The sequence below is a fragment of the Amphiprion ocellaris genome, chromosome 12, assembly GCF_022539595.1.
Source record: "Amphiprion ocellaris isolate individual 3 ecotype Okinawa chromosome 12, ASM2253959v1, whole genome shotgun sequence".
Lineage (NCBI taxonomy): Eukaryota > Metazoa > Chordata > Actinopteri > Pomacentridae > Amphiprion > Amphiprion ocellaris.
This window is the reverse complement of record NC_072777.1, coordinates 3,852,181-3,865,189: the sequence shown is the minus strand read 5'-3', so window position 1 is coordinate 3,865,189 and position 13,009 is coordinate 3,852,181. Positions and strand designations below refer to the sequence as shown.

Here is a 13,009-nt window from a genome sequence, read left to right as displayed (position 1 = left end):
TTGATAGTTTATTACCTATTATTGATGAATATGGAGCAGAAAATTGTAAAAGAGAAGGTTTATTTTTGAAAAATTTGAAGCCCAAACGTCCTCCAATTCTGATAATGTGAACATGCTCTCAAGAAATGTAGAGATGTGCCAATAATCTCCTATTCAGGATCAGCGAGGGGCTTTAAAGATCCTAACCAGAGGAGGATTAAGAAGAGGGCAGCAAGTCGATCAGTAGTTCACTAATGCTTCATCTTTTGTCTGATGAAGCGAGCTGCGCTATCGATTAGACGCTGTGTGGGCGGCCTTCACACGCACCGTACACCAAGCCACACAAACGCACACTCCTCCCCATCCGGAGAGGAGCAGGAGACCCCTCACCTCAATCACACCCCGAGGCCTCCTCACTTTGACGCGTCTATAAAAAGAGCTTTCCTGCTCTGAAGGAAGCAACAACAGACCCTCTCAAACCGAGCATTTCACCGCAGAGCAGAGAGGAGGAGAAGAGGGACCACAGTGGAGACAATCTGGGGAGGATCTGTGGACAAAAAGAGTGAGGAACAAACAAAAGGAGAGGGGAAAACTCCTGGAAAAGGTAAAAAAACCTAAATAAAATTCTCATCTTGTGCTTGCTTTTTTTTGGAGTAAAACAAGAGAAAAGACGTCTGGTTGTTCACAGCTTCTTGTTTTTGTGCATGAAGAAGCACTGAGGCATTGATTAGCAACACTTAATGAAGATTTTTTTAAACATTTTAGACTGTTTGCAGCTGTATTTGCTCCCTAAATAGTCGTCTTTCAGTCCAATTTTAATTGCTTTCCAACGCACACGTGGAACCAACTGTTAAAAAACAACACCATGCATCAATTAACACACATGATTTTGATTGCAGCTTGCGGGCTTCTTTTTATCAGACTATCTGTGGCGAGCAGAGCTCAGCTGAGTGAGTCATGCTGTAGGAAGAGTGGAGTCTGCCAGAGTTACAAAGACGATGGCCCACCGAGGAGTCACTGCTCAGAATAATGAAGGAGGGAGGAAGGAAAAACATGAGGAAAGGACATAGACCTGTTAAACATTTAAAACACTGACATGTAAAGTTTTTAAATGAAGAATGTAGCTGGATGGTTTTAAATGAGCAGAATCAGATGAGTCAAGTTTAGCTTTGTTTGTTAGATCTTAAAGTTTCTGTTATGTAGCTTCTACAGAGTATTCTCCTGCAGATTCATATGAATAATATATATTCTGTACATATATATGGGTAGGAAGATGTGATGATAAATATCGCAAATGAGAGGAGGCATTTTGCTGGTGAAAATGAAAGAAAGCTTCTCGTTTTCTGTGTTTTTTTTCCCTCAACCTGTTTATCATCATACAACACCTGTATGTGTCTGTGTATAATTACTGATCATTTATACTTTGGAGATGACACAAAAGGTGACATTTGCAAGCCGCTCGCACAGTGACCTTTCAGTCATCGGCAGCAGAAACTGCTTTTGTTGGCTTCATAAAAACAGACAGTAGAGTTATTCAAAGAGAAAAGACTCATTGTCAGAAACATTAGAGGATCGGTACGTGACATGACAGCTAAATGGTCCGGCTGTAAACCATATGGGCACAGAGACCCTGAGCAGCACATATCTGCTGCCATTCCTGCAGATCTGCGCTCTTTAAAAATATATTTTTTGAAAAAGAGAGCAGCACTTCACTGAAGTACTGTGTTAGGAAACCACAATCATGGTAATCATAACCGTGTGTCCTTGTGCGGCTGAAACGAGGCTGTTTGGGAGTTCAGGGTTTGTTTTTCTGCTTGTTGGAAAAAAATCCACTCAGCTCATGGACTGTATATTAAGCTGCTTTTGTGTGTGTTTTTATTTGTGTTGCATGTTTGCTATAAGACAAAGACAAGTTTCATCCTTGGGATTACAAAAGCGGATGGAAAAGTTCATCTGTACTGTAAAAATCAGCTGTGGATGCCAACAATGAACTCTGTGTGTAGTGTTACATCTATTATTTCCAACAGTTCTCTGCAGAAAATATGAGGATTACTGTTAAATGCTAGAACTAGACTTCCCAGTATTATATTTTATTTATATTTATTTATTACTGTGACAATCGGTGTCTGTCCGTCTGTCAGCACCATTACTCAAAAACGGGCTCATTTTCACTGCGGTATAAAGACCTGCCCCTCTGTGGAAGAGCACAAACATGGCTAGAAGTAGATATGATTAGAAATATCTTCCATGCAGCATGACACAGGTGTGGTGCCATAAATCCAAGAAAAAGAACAAAAACAAGGGGAATTTCTCTTTTACAAGAATTGGGGAAAAAAATGGAATGAACGTGTGCCACATTTTTAAATGCCCAAAAGTGTTACTAATGCTTAAAAAATAATGGCGACTCTACATACTATAGTTATTATTCCACAAAGGAATGCGGCGGAATTATGTGATGATCTGCGTTGGTTTGTCTGTCTGTTCGTCTGTCTGTCTGTCTGTTAGCAACATTAATCAGAAACAGACTAACGGATTTGGATGAAATTTTCAGGGAAGGTCAGAAATGACACAAGGACCAAGTGATTAGATTTTAGCAGTGATGCAGCTTATAGTCTGGATCCATGGATTTGTTAAAGATTTCTGTATCATTGCAAGATAGCAGCACAGCGTCACTGTAACTATGACAACAGGTGAACATGCGATGTAGCAGGAACAAGCGATCCTACGACAAATCCACCACTGCGGACTAGAAATTGTTGAAAGATCATAGGATGACTGAGCAGTCTTGGCGGAGCACTGAGCTCTCTGAGTGCTTTACTTGTTTCTATTTTGGGATGGTAATATTAGATATCACTGACAACATTGCACATGTGCTTGCTGTGATATTAGCATGTTGGACTGACATGTTGCAGCTGTGGATGTCAAGCATTGTGCAGCAGACAATGTTAAAGATTTCTGTATCATTGCGAGATAGCAGCACAGCGTCACTGTAACTATGACAACAAGTGAACACTACATCAGCTGCCTGCTGATGATCACATGATTGCGATCCTACTACAAATCCACCGCTGAGGACCACATTTTTTTTTATAGATTTCATCTTATTTTTCTAAATGTCCCAAATGACTGAAACTTATCCAAAATGCATAACCATTTGTCCAAAATGACTCACAATTCACATGGATGACCAGGTGCATTGCTTACCTGGGGAACACATGACACCAGGACGCACTATGGGAAGAAGGCAAACCGATGGAGGCAGTGTGATGCCTTGGTTACTTTGACATGTATCACCTACCTAAGCATTGTTGCAGACCATCTACACCCTTTAATGGAAACGGTATTCCCTGATGGCTGTGGCCTCTTTCAGCAGGATAATGCTCCGCACCACAAAGCAAACATGGTTCAGGAATGGTTTGAGGAGCTCAACAAGCAGTTTGAGGTGTTGATGTGGCCTCCAAATTCCCCAGATCTCAATACAGTGCAGCATCTGTGGAATGTGCTGGACAAACAAGTCCGCTCAATGGAGGCCTCACCTCACAACTTCCAGGACTTGAAGGATCTGCTGCTAACATCTAGGTGCCAGATACCACAGCACACCTTCAGGGGTCTAGTGGAGTCCAGGCCTCCATGGATTAGGCAGCAAAAAGGGACTAACACAACATTAGGCAGGTTGCTTTAATGTTATGCCTGATTGGTGTGATTAAAGAAGAAACCAATCACATTTTTCACTCAGTAACTTAATGAAGTGTGGATGGAACATGTGGCTCAACATGTCTCCTCTGTGGCTTTCATCAGTGGCAGAAACTCATTCATTCCCAGCTACACTCCAGAGTCAAAAACCTGTTCAAAGTAACTGTTCTACCATACGAACATCTAAAACTTATACTTTTAATTAAGACAAGAACTCTTGTGATCTCAGTTTCTCCTCCTCAGAATCAGCTGATTTTTAATCATAACTTTAGTGAAGCCTTGCAAAGTCTTATCTTTGTGATTACTTGACAAGTTACAGCCCCCCTTTTTGAGATATTTACCGGCCCTTTTCTATTGTTTTTGAACTCTCATAACTTTATAGGTACATTATATAGCTGCATTCATTTTTGTTCAGCACGATCTTTTTCTATATATTCGATACACTGAATATGTTCACATCTAAATGTGAGGTTCAGTCATTATTCCTTCACTTATTACTCCGCCAAGGAACACGATGGAGTTATGTGACAATCGGTGTGTCTGTCTGTCTGTCTGTCTGTCTGTCTGTCTGTTAGCAACTTTACTCAAAAACAGACGGATTTGGATGAAATTTTCAGGGAAGGTCAGAAATGACACAAGGACCAAGTGATTAGATTTTAGCAGTGATGCAGCTTATAGTCTGGAACCACGGATTAGTTAAACATTTCTGTATCATTGCAAGATAGCGGCACAGCGTCATTGTAACTATGACAACAGGTGAACATGCGATGTAGCAGGAACAAGCGATCCTACGACAAATCCACCACTGCGGACTAGAAATTGTTTAAAGATCATAGGACGACTGAGCAGTCTTGGCGGAGGACTGAGCTCTCTGAGTGCTTTACTTGTTTCTATTTTGGGACGGTAATATTAGATATCACTGACAACATTGCACATGTGCTTGCTGTGATATTAGCATGTTGGATTGACATGTTGTTGCAGCTGTGGATGTCAAGCATTGTGCAGCAGACACTGTTTTGCATTTTATGATGAGTATTTTCATATTGTAGTACCCCTCTGATGCACCATTATGCATTGTTTTATCTCCGACTTTACAATAATACACCCAACACATTACTGAAAACTTTGAAATTTTTGTCTGAGCATTTGCATGTCTTCCACTTTTCAACAGGAAGTGATGCCTTTGCTGTGGGTGGCGTAAAACGTGATTTGTTTTGTTTGTGCACAGAGCTGTCAGTACTCAGCCCACATGATGGAATGTGTCATTCTTAAACCTAGATGCAGCTACAGGCCTTGACATGTTTGTGAGAAACCGCAGAGCCAATCCTGCAAGTAATCTGACACTGAACATAGGTGAAGAGTCAGAGTGTGTCAGTGTGAGCCCCAGTGTGCAGTATTTGCCACAGGTAAAATGGCAGATAGTGGAATAAACACATGGATCATGAAGTCATATCGCCTGCTAGACATAATGTCATAATTTACTGCAATAATATGTCACAATCTTGTGCACCTGCAGACATTTCAGAGTTGTGGTGTGTTGAAAAAATATACTACCAGTCAAAAGTTTGGACACACCTTCTCATTCAGTGAGTTTTATTTATTTGTATTAACACTTTTTGTTTACAGCATAATTCCATATATATATTCTTTTATAGTTTTGATGTCTTCAGTATTAATCTACAATGTACAAAATAATTAAATAAAAACCATTGAATGAGAAGGTGTGTCCAAACTTTTGACTGGTCGTGAATATTTGAACATAAAATTACTAGGTCACACCTGGTAATACTGTCTTGTATGGAAAAGTGACCAGAATGGTGAAGTTCAGATGTCATAAGATTAATGGAGGGTGATGCATGTCTGAAAGTAAAAAACATTGTTTCCTGTGGCTGCTTCTCAAGACAAGAAAAGCAGTCAGAGAGCGCAGTACTCCTCCAAGGCTGCTCATTCCGCCATATGGCATTGTCAGAAATGCAGCATTTGTTTATTAGTTATTGATGATCAGAAATCACAGCACCATAGAATGTGACCATTTAACGTCGATGTACCAACAAACAAAATGACGTTGTGCTGAGCACAAGCGCTGAATACGTGCACTCAGCTTCTTTGGTTGACCATGGCGAGGCCGGTTCTGAGTGGAACCCTTGGCCACCGTGCTGCAGCTCCGTTCAGGCTGTTGGCAACCTTCTTATAGTCTAGGCCATCTTTATGTACAGCAATAATTATTTTTCTTGGATCCTCAGACAGTTCTTTGCCATGAAGTGCCATGTTGAACTTTGATGAAGTGTACATTAGTTTACAAATTGAGGCCAGAGTCTATGACTTGACTGTGTTCAACCGTCTAAAAAGTTTCTTTAATTAAAAAATCACCAGGAGAAGTCAGCATTCGGAGGGCAGCAGGATTGATTAGTCGACAAAAAATCCAGGAGTAGTTCTAAGCAGTGATAACACCCCAAGAAGAACCAAAGATACTGAGCTGTACATCGTCTTCTATGCTGTGAGAGTTGGTCATTTTTCCACACCTGTAGGGTGTATGATAGGAGTGACTTTTTTGGCATCATTGTACTTCTCTAAATCTATTGGTCAGATCATGGCATCAGGTTAACATATTTCACTCCTAGATCGCTTTACAGAAGACATTAGGTTATCGTTAGGTCATCTTTTACAGAGAACATGCCCAGACATGTTCAGACCCACATCTTACCCTCATTATTTTGTGACAGATTAATATAGAATATACTTGTATGTGTTACTATGATTCCAATATATATTAAAAGTTATAATACCTTAAGTATACATCATTATGTATCTGTGGTTATTAGAATATTCAACATTAAGTACTTCACACACTTATATTACTCATTAATTCAAATAGCATTTGCCAGGATTACATCATCTTTTAGCACATCGTACCCAAAAAATATTACACTACAACTTCCAGTGTCCAGCGTGAGAGAGTGTGAGAACAATAACACCAAATTTAACACACCTGCTCGACAGTCACACCTGAGACCTCGTAACACTAAAGAGCTGCATGACAACAGGGAGGGAAAATAGCTTAATGGGCCTGATTTGGACATTTTCACTTAGGGGTGTACTCACTTTTGTTGCCAGCGGTTTAGACATTATTGTCTGTGTGTTGAGTTATTTTGAGTGGACAGTAAATTTACACTGTTATACAAGCTGTACACTGACTACTTTACATTGTATCAAAGGGTCATTTCTTCAGTGTTGTCCCATGAAAAGATATCATTAAATATTTGCAGAAATGTGACATACTGTATATTGTTTCTTAAAATGTACATTGTGGTGCTACTAGTTTTACATTAGGGGAAGAAAATGCTAAAACAGAGACATAATCGCAGCTGTTTATGACCTCTATGTGCCTATTTTAATGGCAATATTCACTCTGTGTGTATATTTATGGTTATTCAATGCCTTATAAACAGCACTCCTCTGTGAACTCCACCTCTTCTCATGGCTCCAACAGTGGCTGCTTTGAGAACTCTCCAGGGAGAAGCATCACCATTACTTCCACTAAAAACTCTTTTTTTTCTTAGATGAATATCCCTCTGATAAACGAGACCATAATATTACAATGTTGGCTGGAGGAAGGGGGGAATGCTGATTGTTGGTATTTGAGCTCAGAGGTATTATTCACCCGTGACGCCTCAAAGATAGTGTTGAAACGCTCCCAAGTTACATAAGGGAAGGGAGGAAAGTGTTATGCAAGTGCAGTGATCAAGAGACACCTACTTGTATTTTTTTTCCTTCACAAAACGTCCCACTTAGGAACGATCAAGTGCATGTTTGCATCTGATGGGACTGCTGTGTTGTTCCAGCCTCTTCCTGTGCTCTGAGGAGAATTTCTTCACTTTCCTTTCAGCTCAGAGCTCAGCCGGCGTCCTCTGCACCGTGAGCTGAAGATGGTGTGTCTGTGCTGGCTGTTGGTGGTGATGGTGGCATGCGTATGCATCCCGGGGTTTGGGTCGGCGTGCTGGGACAGCTCCATCTGCAAAAACCTGAGCAACAAAGGGAGGATACTGGTAGGTCAAACTGTCTCCCTCATCAGCTGCATTGTTTACCTCCATCTATTCTTTCACCCAGGCAATTTGTGCTCCAAGTTTCATCCAAGGCAATCAGTTCTCTCTTGATTCTGAATGTTGGGAAGGTCAACTTTAGAGCAGATGCAATTAATGCACCCAGAAAATACAGATTTAAACACATAGATAATCTCTTTCTAGCTACCAAACAGACGTTAAGGGATATAGTTTTCAGGATACTGAAATGTGGTGAGAACAGCTTCAGTTTTAATGAAAATCTATGGCAAAAACTACTTAAATGTGATTTAAGTCTAAGAAGCTGCAGTAAAAGCAGCTTTTTCATCTTTAGATTAACATTTCAAACCAGTTATCATGATATTCAGTCAGTTTTTGCCATAATTTCTCAAGTAAAGATGAGAAACGTTGTCTGACTGCAGCCTCTCAAATGTGAGAATCGGCTTGTTTTCCTTGTCTATGTGACAGAAAAGTGAATTTGTTTGAGTTTCAAACATATAGATTATCTTTCCAGCTACCAAACAGACATTAAGGGAATGTAGTTTTTAAGATAATGAAATTTAGTGAGCACATCTTTTTTTTAAAAACAGCTTAGGATTTAATGAAGATCTATGGAAAAAACTACCTAAATATGAGTCAGTTCTAAAGAGCTGCAGTAAAAGCAGCTTTTCCACATTTAGATTAACATTTTAAACCAGTTTTCACCCACATCTGTGGTCTGCAGGGTGGGTGCATATTCCAAACCACTTTTGGTGATTTCCAAGTGAATAACAGTTAAGGCTGAACATATTAAATCAACTAACAGAACTTTAAAAAGCAGATATTCTGATATTCAGTCAATTTTTGCCATAATTTTTCAAGAAAAGATAAGGGACATTGACTGCAGCCTCTCAAATGTGAGGGTTGGATTGTTTTCTTTGTCTGCATGACAGAAAAGTGAATTTCTTTGGGTTTTAAACATGTAGATAATCTCTTTCCAGCTACCAAACAGACACTAATGGAGTATAGTTTTAAAGATAGTGAAATTTAGTGAGCACATCTTTTAAAAAAAAGCATCAACTTTAATGAAAATCGATCCCAAAAACTACCGGTACCTAAATGTGATTCAGTTCTAAGAAGCTGCAGTAAAAGCAGCTTTTCCATCTTTAGATTAACATTTTAAACCAGTTTGCAGGGTGGCGGCATGGAATAGGAAATATTCTAAACCATTTTTGGTGATTTCCAAGTAAATAGCAGTCAAGACTGAAAGTATTTAATCAACTAACAGAACTTTGAAAAGCAGCTTTTTTGATATTCAGTCAGTTTTCACCATAATTTCTCATGTAAAGATAAGAAACAGTGTCTGACTGTAGCCTCTCAAATTTTTTTTTGTCTACGTGACAGAAAAGTGTATTTCTTTGGGTTTTTAGGTCAGAAAAAGCTTTTTAAAGTCTTTGTCACTGCAGACAATTGGATAACTGTGATCAATCATATTAAATAATGCATCAGTTAATCAAAAAAAAAGAATTGGACAATTAATTTTTAATGAAAATAAGTGACAGTTGAGGCCCCGGCAGTAAAGTAACTGTTTGTCTTTCCTGATGACATTCAGGACTCTGCAGAGAGAAAAGTTTATCACAGTTTGTCATCCTTTTCATGTGAGTTCATGTCTAACAGAGATGAATCGTCTGCATGTCTGCCAGAACATGTAGAATAATGTAAAGCTTGTCCTCATTGTTTTTATCCTCGGGGTGATTTAGCCCAGCTGTTCTCTCTTCAGCTGATTCATTTGCTTCCCCTTTGAAAGGCTCTCCTTATTCTTAATGACTTTATCATTTTAAAAATGCTCCTCTTGTAGAGTTTTTAAAAAATTTTTCTTAGTCGTGCATGTTTAGTTTGTTACTCACAGCTGCAGTGCATTTAAAAAAGTATTCGCCACCCTTAAAAGTTTTCCCCTTTTTGCTGCTTTTCAACATTAAATCGTGGTGAATTTAATTTCTTGAAGAGAGTCGACAAAGCACAAGGCTCTGTTTAATGTCAAAATCAAAACATATTTCTACAACGAAATGTCAGTCAGTTGAAATATAAAACATTAGTAATGGAACAAGTATGTAAGTATTTAAAAGTGGATCATTTCATTTAACCCTGGTGCAGCCAGTTAGTCCCTGAAGTCACAGAATTAATTAGCGTTGGGACTGTGTCTAAAGTGGCTGCTGTATAAAAAACACTTGAATCTCAGAGGTCCAGTCGCTGGTGAATCAGTCCTCTGGTTTTAACTACACCAAGAAGACAAAAGAACAGTTTCAACACTTCTGTGAGAAGGTTGTTGAAAAGCCAAAGTCAAGAAATAGAAGAAAATGTTTAAATTACTGAATGTCTCTTAGATCAGGGGTGTCAAACATGTGGCCCGTGGGCCAAAACCGGCCCTCCAGAGGGTCCAGTCCAGCCCGTGGGACGACTTTTTAGAGTGTAAAAATTACAGAGAAGACAATAACTTCAAATTGTAAATTTGTAAAACTCTAAATTTAAAATATTTTCTAAAGTAAAATACTAGATTTTTCATTGATGTTTTGTCATTTTGTGTCTCATTTTTGTAATATTTTGTCTTGGTTTTGTTGTTTTTCATCTTTTTTTTGTCTGATTTTTTTCGTTTGTTTCATGCTTTTGTAGATTTGTTTCTCGTTTTTGTTTTGTGTTTCCTTTTTGTCTCACTTGTGTTTGTCTTATTTTTGTCATTTTGTTTCTCATTTTATTCATTGTTTTGTGTAGCATTTATGTCGTTTTGTGTTTCCCTTTTGTCTCGCTTGTGTTTTCTCTCATTTCATTAATTTTTTTTCGTTTTGTAACTTTTTTGTCTAATTTTTTATCTTTTTTGCTTTGTTTCGTGTCGTTTGTCTCATTTTTTATCATTTTTTGTCATTTTTTAAAAATATTTTGTCTTGTTTTTGTTTTTTGTTTTTTTTTATTTGACTTTGGTCGTTTTGATCATAAAGTAAAATACTATATCATTCAGCTCCAGATAGCTGTGACTAAATGTTGTGTTCCTTTGTAGACACTCTGTGATCTGTAAGTTGTAATGTGTAAATGATAAACTGAGGCATAATATTGTTGAAATTGAATTTATTTTCCTTAAGAAAATTCAGGTTGTTCAAAATGTTTTTTTAAAAAAGATAATTCCTTCAATTTGAACTTTTTTGCACTAAAACAAAGGAAAAATGTGGAGTTGTGGTTATTTCTAGGTTATTATGCTCTGATTTTACTGGTCACTTGAGATCAAATTGGGCTGAATGTGGAACCTGAACTAAGATGAGTTTGACACCCCTGCAGTAGAGTGCAGTTAAATCTAACATTAAGAAATGGAAGAAACGTGGCAAATGAGTAAATCCACTGAGAGTAGGCCTTCCAGAAAAACTTAGTAGACATTGCTTCCTAGGAATTGGTTGTCACTTGGACATGAAAGAGCCTTTTTTGTCAAAAAGCCTAATTAAATTATTTGATGTTGATAAAGCAATTTAAGTGGATAACTTGTTACATTGTAAATGAGGCCACAATACCTCACTGTATTATGAATTTAAATGTTTTACTTTTTAACATCAGAGAGTTAGGATGGGCACCAGTGTTTGTTGATTCTTTTTGGCAAAGTCTATCATTTGAAATCTTGGAAATTTTAACTCAGTACATTTACACATGTAGTAATTCAGATGTGACGTTGAGTGTTGTTGGTTTAATCATGATCAGAATCTTTGCATCTACTTGCATAGACCATCATCAAAGTGATAAAGTTCAGTCAGTCGCTCATTATTTTATTATCACAGAAAGCCATAAAGTGTGTTTTAAATGCCACTGCCATCTCTTTGATTTCCTCCACACAGGACTGTGTTCAGTTCTGCATGTCCGTGATCCAGACTGAGATCCCAGAGCTCAGTGGGTTTACTGTGAAGGTCAACGACGACGACAACCTCCTGCTCAACATCATTCTGGCTACTCTGGCTTCTGAAAACAAAATACCAGAGTCAGATGTTAAAGCTCACAGCGACGGGAGACGCTCCTACTCCATGGAGCATTTCCGCTGGGGGAAACCCGCCGGGGGCAAGATGCAAGACGGAAAACTGAGGGGCCACAGCAACGAGAGACGCTCCTACTCCATGGAGCATTTCCGCTGGGGGAAACCATCCGGCCGTAAACGCCGACCTGTGAAAGTGTTTGCCTCTTCTCTGGAGGGAGGAGGCTCCTTCGAGGGCAGCTTCCCTCGTAAGGCTCGCAGGCAGCTGAGCAGTGACGAGGATGAAACAAAGGGGGATTTTAAAGGAAGTCATCAAAATCAGGGATTGCTGAGGGCCAGGGCCAGCTCCAAGTCACAAGGGCCGCTGAGCCTGCAGGAGAGGAAAGACGGAACCTATCGCATGAATCACTTCAGATGGGGCAGCCCACCTGCATCGAAACGCAACGGCAGCTTTATGAAGCTGTGGGAGGCCAAACCTCAGGGGCAGCTGGCCAAGTTGTTCAGGAACATTATAGTCGAGGATGTGCAGAGGATAATATAATAAATGGAGGACGGAGCAAGGGAAGGAGAAGAATAGAGTCTAATAGCCATTGCATGTTAGTGCCTACGTGTCTTAATTTTAAATCACAGAAATATGTTGCTATCTTTAGCATGTTGTTGAATGTCTTTTCTTAAAGATGAAAAAAAAAATCAAGGCAGTGTTATGTTGAATAAAAACACTGATGCACCCACTGACTGCCTTGAACTTCTTGACCACGACTTGAAAGCTCTGCAAGAGTCGATTTTTTTTCATGTGGGGAATTCCATTAATGATCAATAGGTGCTGAAAAGTGAAGGTGGAGGTGGGAGAGAAGAAAAGGACTAACGATAGATGGAAGGGAGAGAAAACCAGCGGTGGAATGTAATTACTCAAGCGCTGTACGGTATTTTCATCTTTTGTAACAGAGCACTCCTCCTGCAGTTCATCTCAGGGGCAGATATTGCACTTTTCACTCTTACTTTTAAGATTATGATGCTTCGTACCCTCTCTTTACAGTGAAAAGACAGATCTCCAAATGTGACGATGATTCTGCATCTTTGATAAACTGAAGGATTTAAACTACTTAAACTAATTAAACTCCTTTTAAAATCCTCATGGATTAGCAGGAAAATGAACTGAAACAAAACTGAGAATACTTTTAAACACACTTTAGACTTGTCTACTACAAAACTCGATTGACAATGCCGATTATTACGAAGTCCGATATTGACGTATTGGTCAACTTACAATTAGGGGGTTAGAAGTAGAGTGGTCTAA

At 39.0% G+C, this 13,009-nt stretch overlaps 1 protein-coding gene across 1 annotated transcript; it reads left to right on the top strand.

Annotated features, from left to right (window-relative positions):
- Nucleotides 1–418: 418 nt before the first annotated feature.
- On the top strand, nt 419–12,444 carry LOC111584656 (pro-opiomelanocortin). Its single transcript, XM_023293848.3, has 3 exons — nt 419–583; nt 7,559–7,718; nt 11,582–12,444. Exons 2-3 carry the CDS (start codon nt 7,599–7,601, stop codon nt 12,251–12,253), a joined length of 792 nt encoding a protein of 263 aa, XP_023149616.2. The 5' UTR covers nt 419–583; nt 7,559–7,598; the 3' UTR covers nt 12,254–12,444.
- Nucleotides 12,445–13,009: the final 565 nt, after the last annotated feature.

Bases quoted from the DNA above. Each gene is read 5' to 3' on its own strand.
- LOC111584656 (XM_023293848.3), top strand. From the start codon at position 7,599: ATGGTGTGTCTGTGCTGGCTGTTGGTGGTGATGGTGGCATGCGTATGC. The intron at 7,719-11,581 runs GTAGGTCAAACT...TCCTCCACACAG, and splicing joins GCAACAAAGGGAGGATACTG to GACTGTGTTCAGTTCTGCAT.